The sequence below is a fragment of the Accipiter gentilis genome, chromosome 30 (assembly GCF_929443795.1).
Source record: "Accipiter gentilis chromosome 30, bAccGen1.1, whole genome shotgun sequence".
Lineage (NCBI taxonomy): Eukaryota > Metazoa > Chordata > Aves > Accipitriformes > Accipitridae > Astur > Astur gentilis.
The window spans coordinates 3831466-3848372 of record NC_064909.1 but is presented as its reverse complement, the minus strand read 5'-3'; the positions used below and the strand labels follow the sequence as shown (position 1 = coordinate 3848372).

The 16907-nt window shown below is 42.8% G+C and overlaps 1 protein-coding gene across 1 annotated transcript; it reads right to left on the bottom strand.

Moving 5' to 3' along the window:
- Positions 1-357: 357 nt before the first annotated feature.
- CALM2 (calmodulin 2) lies at positions 358-14082 on the bottom strand. The gene is made up of 6 exons (XM_049833764.1): positions 13946-14082; positions 9381-9411; positions 3874-4017; positions 3692-3798; positions 2675-2810; positions 358-1259 (listed from the first exon to the last, which is right to left on the bottom strand). Exons 1-6 carry the CDS (start codon positions 13946-13948, stop codon positions 1231-1233), a joined length of 450 nt encoding a protein of 149 aa, XP_049689721.1. The 5' UTR covers positions 13949-14082; the 3' UTR covers positions 358-1230.
- Between the last annotated feature and the right edge of the window lie 2825 nt (positions 14083-16907).

Here is a 16907-nt window from a genome sequence, read left to right as displayed (position 1 = left end):
TAGTTGTCCGAACAAGGAATTTTAATTTTAGGTCAACTATTGAACTAGGTCAACATCCAGTTCACAATGTCTACAGATAGTGGGCATAGCCAGTCACTACGGTAAGTTTATTGAAGCACCAAGCTCCACACAAGACTGTAAAATACATTTTTAAACTACTAGTAAGAAAGCTTCTTCAAGTCAACAATACTACTAAGGGCCAGAGTTTAAGGACTAAGTTTTCACCTTCCAAGCTATTTTAAGACAGCCAATCCATTGCATAAGCAAACCAAACTGCTACATACTGAAACACATAGAGCAGCAACTGTATTGAACAATTCCTGTAAATAATTCAAGGATACATTGAAACAGTATGGGTAAATTGTAATTTTTTTATTGGAAAACAAATATACAACTTGGAATGGATTTGAGGCAAATCGTGCCATAAGCAGATTTTTTTGAAAATAAGTGGCTAAACAAAGTTTAAAAAGCATAGTAACAAGAGGAGAAAATGTTTTCTGGTACAGGACCAGCAGTACAAAAAAAACTTGTGTACGAGTACCTGGATAAATCACCCGTTTTGCATTAGTGCAACTTAAGTTTCATATTGTTGACTGTCAACCGTCCACAATGTTAAGACTCCACATTTCAACAACATGTTACAGGTATGGCCACAAACAAGTTACTGTGAAGTAAGCTAGGAGAATGATTTTTACAGTGCATTAGCCACATGTATATATACCATTCACATGGTTTTATCCTGCAGTTAGCTGCAAAAGTCCTTCTCCTCCTCCATCACAGAAAGCTGAATAAACTCCCTTATGTACTGGAGAACTACAGCTAGCATGTCACTTTAAGGAATTGCTAATGCATGGTAAACCCTAGCATACTTATTGTAACTCATTACACTAGTCATACCCAAGTCTCCTAAAGAAAGCTACTTTTTTTTTAAAAAACAGACAACCCAGATGTTCCCTCAGTTAAGCAACTCCATCTAACTTTAGATGTGCAGAAGGGCTTAAATATCCAGAGTAAGCCACATGCAACATTTGTTACTTAGATCAATTTCCCAAAAATCAGAACAATGACAGTAAGATAAAGGAGAAAAACATGGAGGAATGGCCTTCTAATTACTATACATGCATATTCTTTTGACAGTAAGGGAAAAACCTTTTACAGATAAGTTACAAACAGAGAAAAGGCAAATAAACAATTTTGTACAAGAAATTTAACACATTCTGTACAACGTCTTCACTTCGCTGTCATCATTTGTACAAACTCTGTAAAAGGAAAGAGTTGTGCAAGAGTTATTCAGAGAAAAACGTGAATTGCAAGATCTGAGACCTGCCTTACTAGTGCTGAACAGTTTCAAAACTGTTTTCAGTTACACTCAAAAAAGCATCTTCAAGACAGTCCCCTTCTCTAATCACACCTAAAAACCTCTTATTTTTAATGGCAAAAGGCCTCTACTTTATCAAAAAAGTTGGTCCCTCCATGAATTGGGGAACAGCCTTACTTCCAAAATAAAACATTACAGGGTCTTCATGCCCACTGACTTAGACAGGGACAAGATATCCAAGAATGACTAAGATCAGTAGAAATTGTGCTGAGGTGATGATCAGTTAAGTAGGTGTGCAAGACATTGTGTTGGTTTGAATCATTTTCAAAGCAGAATAGCTCAAGTCTTACTATTTTGCCTGACCAGCTTTAAGCAACTGAATCATTGCTTATTCACAGCACATTGGAATTTAGATTCCACAAAACAGGATACTTCACTTATCTTGCTGAACCATAGTTTCATATACAATAACAAAAAGAAACCAGGAACCTAAGAGGAGTTATTGGTTGCTTAAGTCTCAAAAGAGCAACTGGAAATGAGGGGTGCCTATGCTCTCAAGTACCAGCCTCTGAACAGTCTATTTCTAAGTACAGTTATGGAGCAGCAGCCTTGTTCATAAAAAACACCTTTTCACTTGCAGATGAGTGCTCATCCCACAGCCACAACCAAAGAGGCCTTCAAGGGAAGCCACACCTACACCTCAAACAGTGAGGGTATTATCTGAAAATACCCTAGCTCTTTTCTATAAAATGTTCAGAAAGTTAAAATGAAAACAAGCTCAGTGATTGAGCTGCAAGCAATTGTCTAACACAACTGCTCCTGCTTGCATGACTTCATTTAAGTTTCATTGGCAGAAAGGAGGAAATAGAAATAAGCTACGGCTGCAGCTGATTTATAGGACATTAAGAGGTCTTCTAAAGGTCTTGATATTTCTGCATATTTTAGAGGCTTTCCCCCTTTAATTAGTAATTTTAAAAGCATTAATGAAAAATGAGTGACTTGCTACAGTCAGATCAACATTCGTTAGTGAACAGAACAGTATGAACAATGTGAACATCTATCTAGCTTCCTCATTCTAATGGTCATTAGACATCATTAGATTTACAAAGTTATTTCTTACACTGCAGAGTTGAATAGTAATTTTTTGCCTTTGGCACAGAGGTAGCAATAACCCACTTAAACCTATTTAGACATACACAATGTACATACCAAAAGACATTAGCTTAAAGGAACACTAACTGTTGAGAAGATCTCATCTGAACATTGCCCTGTTTAAACGTGGTGCAGCTATCAGCATCTACACAGTCACCAGCATAAAAAGTGCTACACAAAAACAATTGGTTAACAACTCCTTACCTTCATAGTTTACTTGACCATCACCATCAATGTCTGCTTCCCTAATCATTTCATCAACTTCTTCATCTGTTAGCTTCTCCCCAAGATTTGTCATCACATGACGGAGTTCTGCAGCACTAATGTAACCATTACCATCCTGGGAAGGGAAAAAAAGTAAGACTGGAATAGACTTGCCTAAGGCCTAGTGACTTAACTCAAGAATATTGCAGAGCAAGTTGAACATTAAGAAGATATCACAGCTATAACCACAAGCATTTGCACAAGGCAAACGAGAGCTGTAAGCTTATCTCCAGTATTGTCCAGGATCTTAGTCTCAAAAAGACATTTTAAAAACAACTTATCCAATACCATCTACTTCGGCTGTCCTAGCCCAAGACTTTTTTTTTAATCACTGACAAAGCAATGAGCACCTTTTGCAACCTTTTTACGTGACAGATGTCTATTCAATCACATGACTGCCTGGTTAAGTGTCTTTCCTGAACAGAAACTACTCATTCACCTGTTTCGTGGGAGTCACAGCACAATGCCACAAGGCCTTCAGAGACCACTCTTAACATATTCCATCCTAGCCAGGACACTGGGTATCAAAGTACTAGTGTATACAAACTCTGGACCAGCTTTTTCCTCCCCACACGCCAAGGTATTTATCATATGTTTCCTGTTTAAAAGTGCATGTTGCTTAAGAAGCTGATTAACTTTAGACTCATTTAGCAATTTACTTAGTAAAGAGTAAGTGAAAGGTTTAAAGATTACCATTTAAAATATTTAAGCAATCTCCCTACCAGCCTTGTACAAGTATTTTAGTATCACAGTAAGTGGTAGCTTAGTAGTATCACCCACTACTATCATGATGACTCAGTTGACTTTCAGGTATAGTGCCACAGTAGACTGAACTTTACAGTGACTAGTTAACCTAGAGGTTCTAGATGACAGGACTTCAGATACCCCTCAATTCAGTGAGGAAGTGAAGTCAGACTGAGTTTTCATAACAAACATTTAAGGTAAACATTTTAGTACCTTGTCAAACACACGGAACGCTTCTCTGATTTCTTCTTCACTATCTGTATCTTTCATTTTTCTTGCCATCATTGTCAGAAACTCTGGAAAGTCAATTGTGCCATTGCCTGCAAAATAGTTACTTTGTTAGAAAAACACACATTTTAAGCACTTTATTAAATTACTGATTAGTAAAATCCTACCATCAGCATCTACTTCATTGATCATATCCTGTAGCTCTGCTTCTGTGGGGTTTTGACCAAGCGATCTCATCACTGTCCCCAACTCCTTTGTAGTTATAGTACCATCACCATCCTTGTCAAATAGTGAAAAAGCTTCTTTGAATTCTGTACAACAGCAAAAAACAAGTTAATTCATTCAGCTTTGAAATATTAAGTTTACTTAATCATATAAGAATCCATTGCTGCTTATTGTTGTAAATTACAAAACTTGATTTCATTCTCTTAAGACAATTTCGGTATACTGCTCAGACTGCTATAATTGTAATGCCAATATGGAAGCACCAGCATCTGGAAAACAACCCACCAGTCTACCAATCAACCACATTTTGACCTAAACAGGATAGAAGGTCTTCCATTTTAGAAGTACTCAGATGTTTGTTACTATCCATCTTGAACAAAGATTCCCTAATACAGAGCTGAAAGGAATAGCTGTCTGCAACTAGAATGATCGACATCCTTGGTAGGAACTGTTTATCTCATGAAAAAAATAATACTTTGAAAAAGCCAAAAAATGGTACTTAAAATACACATGCTACAGCTTAATAGCATTTCTGTTACTAAGAGAGGAGACAAGTCAATGGTAAAAGGTATAATCAGACCAAACTTAAAAACAGGACAAGGAATAATGGTTTTAAACTTAAAGAGGGTGGATTTAGATTAGATGCAAGGAAGTTCTTCACTGTGAGGGTTGTGAGGTACTGGAACAGGTTGCCCAGAGAAGCTGTAGATGCCCCATCCCTGTAAGTGTTTAAGGCCAAGTTGGATGGGGCTTTTGAACAACCTGGTCTAGTAGGTGTCCCTGCTGAGGTCCCTTCCAACTCAAACCATTCTATGATTCTATGAAATAGTTTCTCATTATAACTCACTTCCACTGGACATTAAGTCTGAACAGTATATGCTACATAAAGCTGCAGTACCTAGCACCATAGGTCTGAACATTTGGCCATACCTAGCTAGAAAGGAACTTCTCCCAGCTCGCTCTCCCATTGGACTTCTGCAGTTCTTCAGTCTATGTATATACACAACTCCAGTGAGCTGTTCAGGGAGGAAAGTCACTGGAATCTTAATTTCTGAAAAGCTGCTTAGAAAATTGCTTCAGCCCTACTGTATCCTGAAACAGGCTTCATAGAACTAGTCAAAAACAGTTTTAAGACTAACTGTAACTGTAATTGTAACTGTGTTTCAATGCTACCTCTTAACCCCCTACAATGGCTGTACAGTAGCCAGCAATATTAATACAAGCATAACATGTTTAATTGTCTAGCCCAAAAATGGAGTTGGTTTTAATCCATGCCATCTGTTTGTCTTTGGCCACAGACCTTAAACAAGCTCACTGGACTATAGTAGCTCATAAACAAGTTACAGTTAAACATGGAAAACTTATCTATTCCCCTGCATGGTTCAGATCCTTTTACAGCTTAAGGCACCCAAGATTATGACTTTGGACAACTCATTAGCTCAAGGGTATTCCTGCATCAGAAATACTTCCAAGAATTAATTTTTCAACATTTCCAAGCAGCCAGCTTTCCAGATGGTGGGTTTCCCAGGCCAGAATTAGTCAAAGTAAAAGCTGTTTTCACACAAACTGTATAAAGTCTTACTTGATCCATTTCATACTCTGAAACACTCGAGGTGAGTACAATCTGGCAAGCATTAAAAATGCAACTACAAAAATAGGCTTTTTATAGTTCATGAATGCAGCTATAATACCAGAGCCACAGCTGAGTCCCATCCAGGAAAAAAAACCACTCTTCTACCTACATCTAACAGTTTGAAGTGTCCCAAAAGCCAACTCCCACTGTTTAGCACATGAGAATCAGAACAAGGCTACCACAGGACAAGACAAAACAGTTTCAAGCCAGTATTGTGTAATGAAAAAGCAGATAGGCCAGAAAAGGCTTTTGGGTCAAGCCTAGTAGAGAAGATCATCGTCTATCATGGAAGGACCTCAAAAGGGGAACACTGAGTCTTCTTCAAGTGAGGTAGTCAACTGTTAATCAAAATGTTTAGCTGCTAACCACTTCAACCTTAGCTTGAAGGTCAACTGTCACAAACCCAAACATGGAGCAGACTTCACAGTACTGCAGTGACCCTGCTTAGAAAAAGTAATATTTAATTTTTACACAAAATTCAAAGACTTGCTTTCTACAACACTGGCCATTTAGTGGTATATTCTGAACACTTGAACCACTCAAAGGACAACTCTTACTCAAAGATGCTGTAGGCTAAGAAAAAAAACAGCTATCAATCACAACCATAAAGAAAGTAAAGCAAGTCAAAGATCAGCAGCATATTCCTGTTTGAAATGCTGAATCAAGTTAGGAATACAATTAAAATACCTCTTTAACCACTTCTAGGAACACCTCCAGTAATTAGAACAAAGGAACAACCACCTATGCAGATGCAGTTTAGACTAGAACAAAAACAACCTAGCAGAGTTTGGGAGGATTTGCGCCAACAGCCAGTGAAGGGCAGCTATGAAATACTTAAGTTTAGTGAGCAACTCAGTTGTGGCTTCCTGCAATGCAAGATTATAAAACACACCTCCCACACTTAAAAGCACCTTATGACTCCATGTAGCACAAAACAAATCCCCCCTCTGTTCAACACTCCTCCATATGAAACTTAAAATGAAAATTCTCTTGTATCCTAGATAAGGCTAAGCTGTCAGAAACCTGAGGAGTGCTGGCAGAACCACTCATCTTCAGGCCAGCCTATGATGTTTCAGCCTTTCCTTCCCTCTGAAAAGCACACTGCATCAAGAGAAAAGACTACTTCCAGGCCCTATGAAACAAAGGCTAGTCCAACAGAATGTGAACTCTGACACCCTAGCTCAAAATGTTCCATCTAACAATAGCTTTTGAGGCATCTCAGCACCACATCGCCTTTCCAGATGAAGTGGCAGTCTTCAGTGACCTAACGTGTTCAATGAACCAGAATCACCATTCCCACTCGCACACTGTTCAGCCAGCTATGTGTGAAACTTTTATAGGTGAATGTCAATTGTTCTCTTCAGCTACCAGGAGCTCAACACTTAAACATGACTACTTCTACTACAAAATAAATTCTAAATAACTCTTGTGGCCAGATCCCCAGAGAACCACAGCACACTACAGGAAGAGGGCATAACAAACACCATACATAGGCCTACTTGTTCAGAGAGCTCATTTACACCTCTTTTGAGGTCTAGTGGTAGGAAGTATAGCTCACAAGACCAGGTGCGTTGGGACAATAGCATCTTTAGAATTTTCCCTGACACCCACATCAAATGGTCCTGACCTACATATATTTTTTAATACAACACTTAACCAAAGGGATACCCATTTGACTCAGCAACTTCAATTCTGACTGAATGAAGCTGCAACTAGCATTCGCATTCTGTACCTATGCAGCTTTCAAAATCAAGTCTTTCATATGAACAAAACCTGGTAAGTCTTTCACCCCTACCTATAACAACAAGAAGCTTCAGTCCTATAAGACCAATGAGCTCCATAGAAAATAAGAACATCTGGAATCTTAACAACTGTATTCTGGTGCTTGACAGCAGAGGTGGAAGATTTATTTCAAGCCCAGGAGAAGTGGCTGCTTTAACTACTTTGCCTTCTATTTAAGAAAGGGAATGTTGTCTCTACCCTGTAGTAGAATTTTCTTAAGCCTGCCTTCAAATCAAAAGCTAGGTATCTTCATATAAGCTGAAACGGAATGGTACCAGCCTCAAGCCTTTAAAACCACAGTCTCAGTAAAAAATGCAAACTGTACGTGTTACAGTTTTCCCATGGAAGACTACAGCCTTCAATAGGAAATAAGCAGCCTGCTTAGTCAGCTGCAATCCCTCCTAAGCAGTACTAGGGAAGGTTCCTTAACAGACCAGCAGTGGGCTTATGTCTTCACATCAGAGGTTTACAATTTACTTGCAAACACATTTGCTTCATGAAATACCACAGCTGAACTGAAAGTGGCAGGCCATTTTACACTGGACACTAAGTTATACTTTTATTATTTCCATACAGATGAAAACCCCCTATTCCAGTATGACAAGCTTATTAACACTCACTTTTGGCTCTGAGAACTATACTATCATTACTGAATAGCTAACATTTGCACTCATGCTGAGATAGCATTAATAAGCTTCCTGTTTATAATAATCAGCTACATCAACAAATAAAGCTTCTACAGTTAAGAACTAGAACAATGAACCATTATTGAAAAGACAGCAGTGACAATTGGTAAAGCCTGCTCCAACTAAACTGATCACAAAACCCTTAAGATATGTAGGCCACTTCCTGAAAAAATCTCCAGTTGAACTAGATTTGGCTTGTACTTGCTCATTAAGACAGTACCATGGCAACAAGTAAAGAGACTAAGGACTTTCCACAAAACCATAATTAGTCTCCTATGAGTTAAAGCAAGCTTCTGAAGTCTAAAAGCTACAGAAAAATGTTCTTACACTTCAGATTTGGCAATTATGGTAAAACCAAAACTAGCTCATCATGACACTTCTGTTTAATACAGTGTCTTCAAGAGCTACACTGTAGTTAAATAGCAATACCTCTCAGAGGCTGTTATTTGTATGCTTGACCTGGTACTATCACATTAGCAGAATTCTAACACCCTCTAAAATCATTTTGCATGAGTTATATGCAGTGAGACTTTCTAGTACTAATACCATACACTTGTCAGATCAAAAACCCTTAAGTTTTTTAATGTCCATGGCAAGGCTGAATTCTGCATTACCAGCTCTAACATCACTTACTGAAGTTGAAATCAGTCTTCAGAGAACAGTGATGGACACTAGTTTGTGCAGCCTGCATGAGTAGGAGACATGATAACCAGAAGTTTTAGCCACCAGTAGACAGTTGTCAGTGCATAGAAACCGTTGTTAGGGGGCCAATACTAAGATGTAAGAGATGCATATTTATTTAACCATTTCAGAGCAAGCACCAGACCAAGCGCACAGAACGCTTGTGTCCAAGTACACAATACAGTTCCAAACATGGAATATCAAGAGTTATCACAAAGCCAATCTCTGCATCAAGAACAGCCACTCTAACACCTCCACTGACAGGAAACCACAAAGTAAATTAAATAGGTTTTGCCTTCTGTTATAAGAACACTCTAGATTCCAAGTCTTCACCAGAGACCCACCCCCATAGCCTTGCAGTTTGCACTTGGGACAATTCTGTAGTCATGAGAGGGGAAAAAACCCACAACACCAGAGTCCCAACTCTACTAGCTAGTAAAGCTGTGAGGATTGCCTAACTATTCTAGAGCACAGAACTTCAGATTCATTGTATCCGTGGTGCTTTTATAGTAGATAAGCCTTTACAACTTGGGTGAAAAATTAAAACATTCCACAATATTCTTCAGTATCCAAGAAAGCTAAATAACTTGTGTAACACAGACTGTCACTGGATTAAGAGATGTGCCAGGTCAAGTAGGAGTCACAACACAGCATGTAAAAACCTCACCTGCAATCTGCTCTTCTGTCAGTTGATCAGCCTGCAATAAAAAGAGAATATCATTATAGTTGTAGCAAAAGTTTAAGGCAAAATAAGACACAGACTTGTAAAGGCCTCTGAAGACGATAGCTGCTCTTCAGGACTTCTGTAGCATTCTGAAATAGCTCTAACACAGCTCAAAAGTCATCAGGATTGCTTGCTACGTAAGAATTGGCAGCCTGTCCTCATTTACTGACCCCGCAATATCTGGTACACCCAAATAATGGATTACCATGTGTATCAATCCATTACCCAAGCAACACTAGCAAAGTCAAGGCACACAGGTAGGTCCCTCTAGACTGGCTTTAAAAACTTGTTAACACACCAGACTACTGGTAGTAACATTTTAGTAAGCTAGCCTCAGCTTTAACACTAAACACTTTAGATCTAAGTAATGCAGCAGTAACTCCCAAATCCCAAATTTAAGTCAGACTAGTCTCTTTTGCTAAGTTACAATGCTATAATTAGAAAAATATACTATTCTCTAGAATTAAATAATACTTTGATTAACATGAAGCTTCATGTCCAAGACCTGGCCATAAAAAACAGAGTCCATACAATCAGTACTAGCAGCTTCAGCCCAAACTGGTCATTTCAATGCATTTGTCATGTGGCTGTCTAGACTTTTTTCAGACTGCTGTCTACAGACTCAGGTAGCATAATGTAGTTTACAGGGCCACTAGAGAAAAGTTTCAGTGGTGCAAGACATAATTACTTTATCAGTTGAGTAAGTCCCAGCTTATACCTCATTTTGCTCTATCACTGAACAGTTTTGAATCAACTGGATTTGACAGCAATAAACCTCCCTCCTCACTCTTCCAAGGCCAAACCCAAAATGGACTTCACTCTTGAAAGAGCACAAAGGCATTTGAGGACTGCAGAAGTACTTTCCCTAGGTTTTCAAGTCAGCCAATTCTTCAAACAAGTTCTGGATAACTTCGGTTGAGTTGTAGTAATAAGGCCATACATTTCCTTCAAGGAAGCTCCTTGAGCTCTTTACCCCATCGTACTCCACAACGGAGTCAACTGCCTCCAGCTTTAAAATACAGAAGAGATACAATCACTGCCCAAGTTCAACAACACCCCTATTTAAAGTTTTCTTCCTATTGTTTCTATTCAGCAACAACCTTTTTATAATTACTGCTATATTGACAGAAATATTTTTAGTCATTAGCTGTGCCCACAAAGGTGTCTTTATACATTAGCCATCTACAATTGAAATACTTAGAAAAAGGTATATACATCACCTGTCAATTTTTACTGATTTCAATTTGAATTACTCTTCTATATTGCATGCAAACTTAGAAGTTTCCAGCTTCTGGTTATTCTTCCTCTAACAAAAGTGAAGCTAGCTGCTCAAGCAACCATACAAGAGCTAAACTGCTTCCAAAAAGCATATGCATGCAATACAGCAACAGCCCAAGATAAAGGCCACGATCAGTGCTTTCTCAGACTGCCTGTGGCTCACCTAACTCTAAGAATAGAGACCACACCATGAGCAGCTTTTAAAAGAGCCACCAATGGGTATTTACAGCTATAGACTCCACTTGTTACAATTTCCGCAGCTGTAGGAAGTATTCCTGTGCAGGTTCAACCTTTTGTTTTTAAAAAAATTGAGATAGTCTAGGGTGGCAGCAACACTGCTGAGAACATCACCAATTCAACATTAGGCTTTGAGATGGAAGCATTCTGATGGTCACTTAATAGAAGCCTAACAGATTTTCACTTGTCTGGAGTGTATCATTAACACAGACTCACTCACACCTTTGCATGCCATTTACATTTTTATTGCTCAAGTGAAGATAATGATGTGCTACATTTCTGTAGGATATTTATATCCACAGAAAGCTGTAGATCAGATTTAAGTAGCAAGAACCTAGTTTATTTAGGTCAATACTTATGGGTTACCAAGTTGAGTCACATACTGTTTTATATAAAGACATGACATTAAGCAGTGTTTAAGCTGTTAAGTGTTCCCAAACTCTAACTCTTCCAGCAACTTAAAACTTCCTATAGCTGCTAACCATAAATTTGGATAAGCTTTGTCAGTACCTGTAGGAGGTACAGTGTTTGAGAAGAGCACGAAGCTTATTAGAAGCCACAGGTATAGGGCAGTTGAAAGATAAGCTAGGAGGTGGGGCAAGGTTGAACAAACACCATCTGTACTCCGCAGTGCTAGGCTCTGCAGGGACTGCTGCGCCACAGCAGTAAAAGGCGGAGCCAGCAAGTCTGCCAGATCACTCCCTCCCATGCCACTCAGGTGGTGGGCTATCAGCCCAGATCCATGCATGCATGTCACAGGAAACTGTGGTCTTCCTAGAGGGGCCTTCTGGAGTTCTTTGTCCTGAATTTAAGCTAAATAGTCATGGCATCCTACATGTGACAGTATGCACACCTTCAATAATGCAACCCAACTTCAGAAACACACAGTTAAATTGCAACTGTAGTGTGCCTATACTGAAGTTTTGATATGCCCCTTACTACAGCCAAGATCCACCTGAAAACCTCCTTTGATAAAGTCAGGGAACCCATCACAGCTTTCACACAGCATTCTCCAATCCATGTTGCAGCACTTTCATTTTCACTGCAATAGCTTGCATCCTCTCAACCCTAGATTATGTTGAAGGGCTGACAAATAATCTAAGCCTCCTAGGAAAGAAGGAGAGCTCTTGTGTGTGTGTGCGCGCAGCGCTTTCAGTGGCACAAGCAGCCTCTAGAGGTAGTGTTTCATTACATAGCTGCTATGCAGTAATCACTTTGGAAGATCCTCAACAGAGCTGACTAATGCTGCCCAATAGAGAGCTATCAGCAAATCACAGAACGGATCACACTGTTCCCCTCCAAAACTTGGCATTTGGGTATACTTTACAGGTGTTAGATCTGAATGGACAGTGTTGTTCTGGCAAGATTAACCAAACAAGTACTACACAGACTAGCATACAAGGGCTAAAACTACACTTATAGTAGGTTAGCTTATTTTGGGAGCAAAGCATTCTGCTTTATCTAGCATGTGCAGTTCTGGACAACATATATTCACAGCTTTAGCCAGTCTGGTCTGTCAGGATGAACTATAACCACATTCAGAATGTCACTGTGCCTCCTGGACACACCCATTTTTATATAGACCTTGCTTGAAGATACTCCATTTTTGGTTCTGTACAGGCGATGACTAAAAGCATTAAGCCTTCTGCGGCTAGATTCACTGCTTTTTTTCCCTTTAGAGATGATTTGCTGTACAGGTTCACAATTCAAGCAAAAGAACAAATTCAGCCTTCTGTTCACCTAATTTCTTTGCCCAGAGAAAGTACTTCAGAAAAAAACCTTAATTTTAAGTACCCAGCGTTCACATTAGACATGGTGAGTGGATAATGATCTGATTCCTTAAAAGCATGTTATGAATGAAAAGGTAATTCCACTATACTGCATCTTCTCTTAATGCAGAGATAGTACTAAGTGGTCATTGGTGCTGCTTTTGCAACAGAATTGTTCGTCTTTGTATGTGCTTCAGTATCCACTTGTTTTAATTAAAAAGCCCAAACGCATATGCTTTAGACCGAATTCGAAACAATTCTCCAATTCCACAAAGTGTGTTCTATTTCGACAGCTGATTAAAATCCTAAACAAACGTATTGCTAGGAAAAATAAATTGTGCTTGCTCAAGAAAATGCAGGACTGTCCACCACAGTGACCAAAACGGAGAGCCAAAACTGCTAAAAAAAAATAAATCCCTTGTTCAAGAGAGCCACCGACAGCAAGGCGTTATCATGAAATCGGCAGAGAAGAGCGGCTCCAGCGTGAGCTGACAAGAGGTCTAGCAAGGAGGGAGATGGTGCAGTGAGGCAGCGTGCCCCTCATCATCATGCTGCTCAGAAGCTGCAGGGCTCCGCATTGCATTATTACCAGGCGCAACACACCTCGCTAGCGAGCCAGACATCTTAAGCGCTCGCAGCAGCCGTTGCCGCGCCGCTGGCTCCCCAGCCCCATTCAGCCGCACACGCCGGCTTGCCGGGAAGGGGGGGTGGCGGGGGGGGTAGGAAGCGATAAGAAAGTGGAGCTGATACCATCATGGTAGACTACTTCCCCCCTCCCGGCACCCCCCAAGGCGGGTCTCCTCCCAGGAGGAACCGTTATCTGCCGCTCCCCACCCCCTTGCCCCCCCTCCCCGACACACGCCCCAACAAAGCGTCATGGCGCTCGAACCGAGTGGCAGTTTGAATTTTGAATCCGCACCAACGCCCCAGGGCGGGAAAAGGACCCGGGCGGTATTCGTCCACCACGACTTCCTGCTACGCATACAGCACCTCCGAGCAGGACCCTCCGCCCCAGCCCACCCCCGCTGCCGGGCTGAGCCCACCGGCCACAGCAAAGGACACCTTCACCCCTACCTTTCTGCAGGCGACCCTCACCCCGCACCAGCCAAACCACCTGCCCGTCTCCTACCTCCCCGCACCCAGCCACAGGCATCCCCCCACACACACACGGCACCGGACCAGCACCCGCAAAGCTCTGTCGCTACCCCATGCCCAGGGACTCACCATGGTGGCTCGGCCTGGTTATGGGGTGTGGTAGAAGCTAACGGCTGCAAGAAGCACACGAGCAACCTCCCCGCTCTGCGGCTCACCTCACACTGAGCCCTGCCTGCTCGCCAGCAGTGCCTCATAAACCTCTTCACAGCCCTCCCGGATCGCTCCGCGCCGCTCCCTCCCCCCTCCCCTTTCCCCGGCGGGGAATGAAGCTGCGAAAGAAGTCCCGGCTCCTCCCGCTCTTCTCGGCAGGCCCCCCCCGCACTCCGAGAGCGCGCCCTTTTTGCCCCTCAGCCCCCAAGCCCGGGCGCAGGAAGGGGCAAGGTGTGGGAAAGAGGTGGGGTGCGCTTGTGAAACGGTACGGGGCGGGGGGAGGGGAGGGGATGGCGGTGCCGGAGGAGTAGTCTGGGGGGATTATTTTTCTGGGCGGAAGAGGATTTTAGAAAAAATGCCGAGGCGTGCAGAGACTCCAGAAGGAGGGCGCTGGTTGGTGGATTCGTACCTGCAATGCGTCACTTGGACATGCACAGTCTGGGCTGGGAAGCGGTTACCCCTCCCCCTGCCCGCAGTGCGTGAGGCTCGACGCGACGCGGTGCGGCCCAGTGCGGCGGGGTCCGGCCCGGGCCGGGCGGTGCTGCTGCTGCCGCCACTGCTGCTGCCGCCGCCGCCGCCGGCCTGTCCCGCTCCCTGTCCCGCTCCTTGCGCCTGCAGCGGCAGGGGGGTGGCAGGCGCTGCGGCAGGGCGTGCCGGGCGGGCAGGGCCCCAGCGCCCTGCCGCTGCTGCGGGCGCGCGCGGAGGAGCGGGAGCGGCGGCGGCGGCCGCCGCAGAGCACCCGGGCGGGGGGAGTGGGGCGGGCGCCGGAGCGGGCCCGCCGCCGCCAACGCGGCCTCCTTCTACCGACAAACCATGCAGGCCGTGGCAGGCTCGGCCGCTGAGGCGGGGTGGGGGGAGACCCCGGGCCGAGCAGACCCCGGGCCGAGCAGACCCCGGGCCGAGCAGACCCCGGGCCGAGCAGACCCCGGGCCGAGCAGACCCCGGGCCGAGCAGACCCCGGGCCGCAGGCCTCGAAGCGGGTTGCGGCCTGGTGTTGGCTGCAGTCTCAAGTGGTGCGTTACCCTGAGACTTCACCGAAGTGCACCTGGGAAACTTATCCCCTAAGAGCACGTTGCCAGAACATTTCAAGCCTTATCTCGCTGTGCTCCGGAAAGTTGCACCCACGGAGTTACTAAATGAAACTCGCTCTGCATCAAGCACCGTCCAGAAAAATTCCCACCTCGCTCTGCAAGCCGGAGATGCTTCATTGCTGGTAGCATTGTTTAAAAGAACAGATTTCCTTGTGACAAACCACGTACGGCCTGGTCTTGTGCCTGAGAAGGACAGATGGCCAGCAATTCTGAGCTAAAATCTGGAGTCTTAACAGGGTTTTCTCTTAAGACGCACTTGAGCAAATTACTCCAGACAAAATTTTCAAACTTACAAATACATTTTCAAAAGCATATAGTGAGCTTAAAATCAACAGATAATTCAACAAATAGCTGCAATGTTGGCTGAGTTCAGTGAAAGCAGGCCTACCTGTCATCTCTGAAAACCACGATGCTTATTTTGGGACCATAAATGTTACCAAACCTAGGGGGGCCCAAGCCCAAGTTTTCTGATGTAAGTTTGGGTACAAATTACCAGTCACGTTACAATAGAAATTAACTACTTCCATGTCTATTGCAAGAATTATTTAGTTGATGTTTATACAGTACTTAAATAGTATTTTATACCTATTTACTCATTACTGTTATTACACAAACTAGAGCAACGGCTGTCACTTTACACACTAAGGAGGTTTCGCTCATCTCTGCAGTCTTTTTGGCCATATAAATAGGATGTGCTTGAGAGGCGACTGTCATGAACAAACTCTTAACAAAAGTTCTGTGAGTTTTTCCCTCTGAATATTGAAATTCTCAGGCCTGCTCTCTTCAGAGCTAATCTGGTGTCCACCGAATTCGGGAACAAATGGGGGAAAAAAACCCAACAGAACAAGGCCTGGTTTCTTAAAATAATCAGAGGCCCCTTCATCAAGCCCAGTGCCTCTCATGCTTTCTACCTCACTTTGTGACCATAGGGAGTGCAGAAAACAACATCATATACTTAAATTTGGCCTTCTGCCTTTAAATCTGCAGTTACTATTTCATGATACGCTAGTTTTTTTAGGCCTTCTTTCCACTTAACTATATTTATAGTCCACAAATCAAGCACATCTGAACTATTGTCTTTTCAAACTCTGATAACATTTTTTCAATGCGTAATATATACCTAGATGAATAAAATACTTTTTAGAGAAAGCAATAAATGCCAAGGTTTTTGTTATGCACATGTCCTTATACCTCTGCAGATCCCCACCTATGGTCAGGCTATGCTTGATGCAGAGAGATGAGGCATCAAGATGGCTTCAGGCAGTTTTACTCCTCCCCGTGCCCGCCGTTGGTTCAGTTTTAACGATTGCTCTGACGTTTCCAACTTCTTTACAGTCCCGGAGGCGTGTATCACTGCAGACAAGTTTTTGACCAACAAATTCATCGCCCGCTCCAGATTTGGGATAAGCGCGGCATAGCACCACTCAGGGTGCATGTATGTCATACCTTCAAATCTGGAGCAGAGTGCTGGTGCATCTGTGTGGAGCAAAATCATCTCCTGTGGAGATGTTGGCTTGGGTCCTGGCAACAAAATGCCTGCATGTGCATGGTGCTGGGCCTGATTTACCAGGTCCTTTCCTTGGCACCTCTCATTTATCCTCACAGTATCTCAGAGAGGCAAAACATCATGACACCCAGGTTCATGTGTGGGTTACTCAGGTGCCAAGGCTCAAGGAATCAATTGAGATGAGGTATATAAACATTTCTGTGAAGCAGGTCCTGAGGGATTTGATTAAAAGTATATGGAAGGGCTGTACTTAGGCAGCATGTTCTGCCTGAGTCCTGTTCCT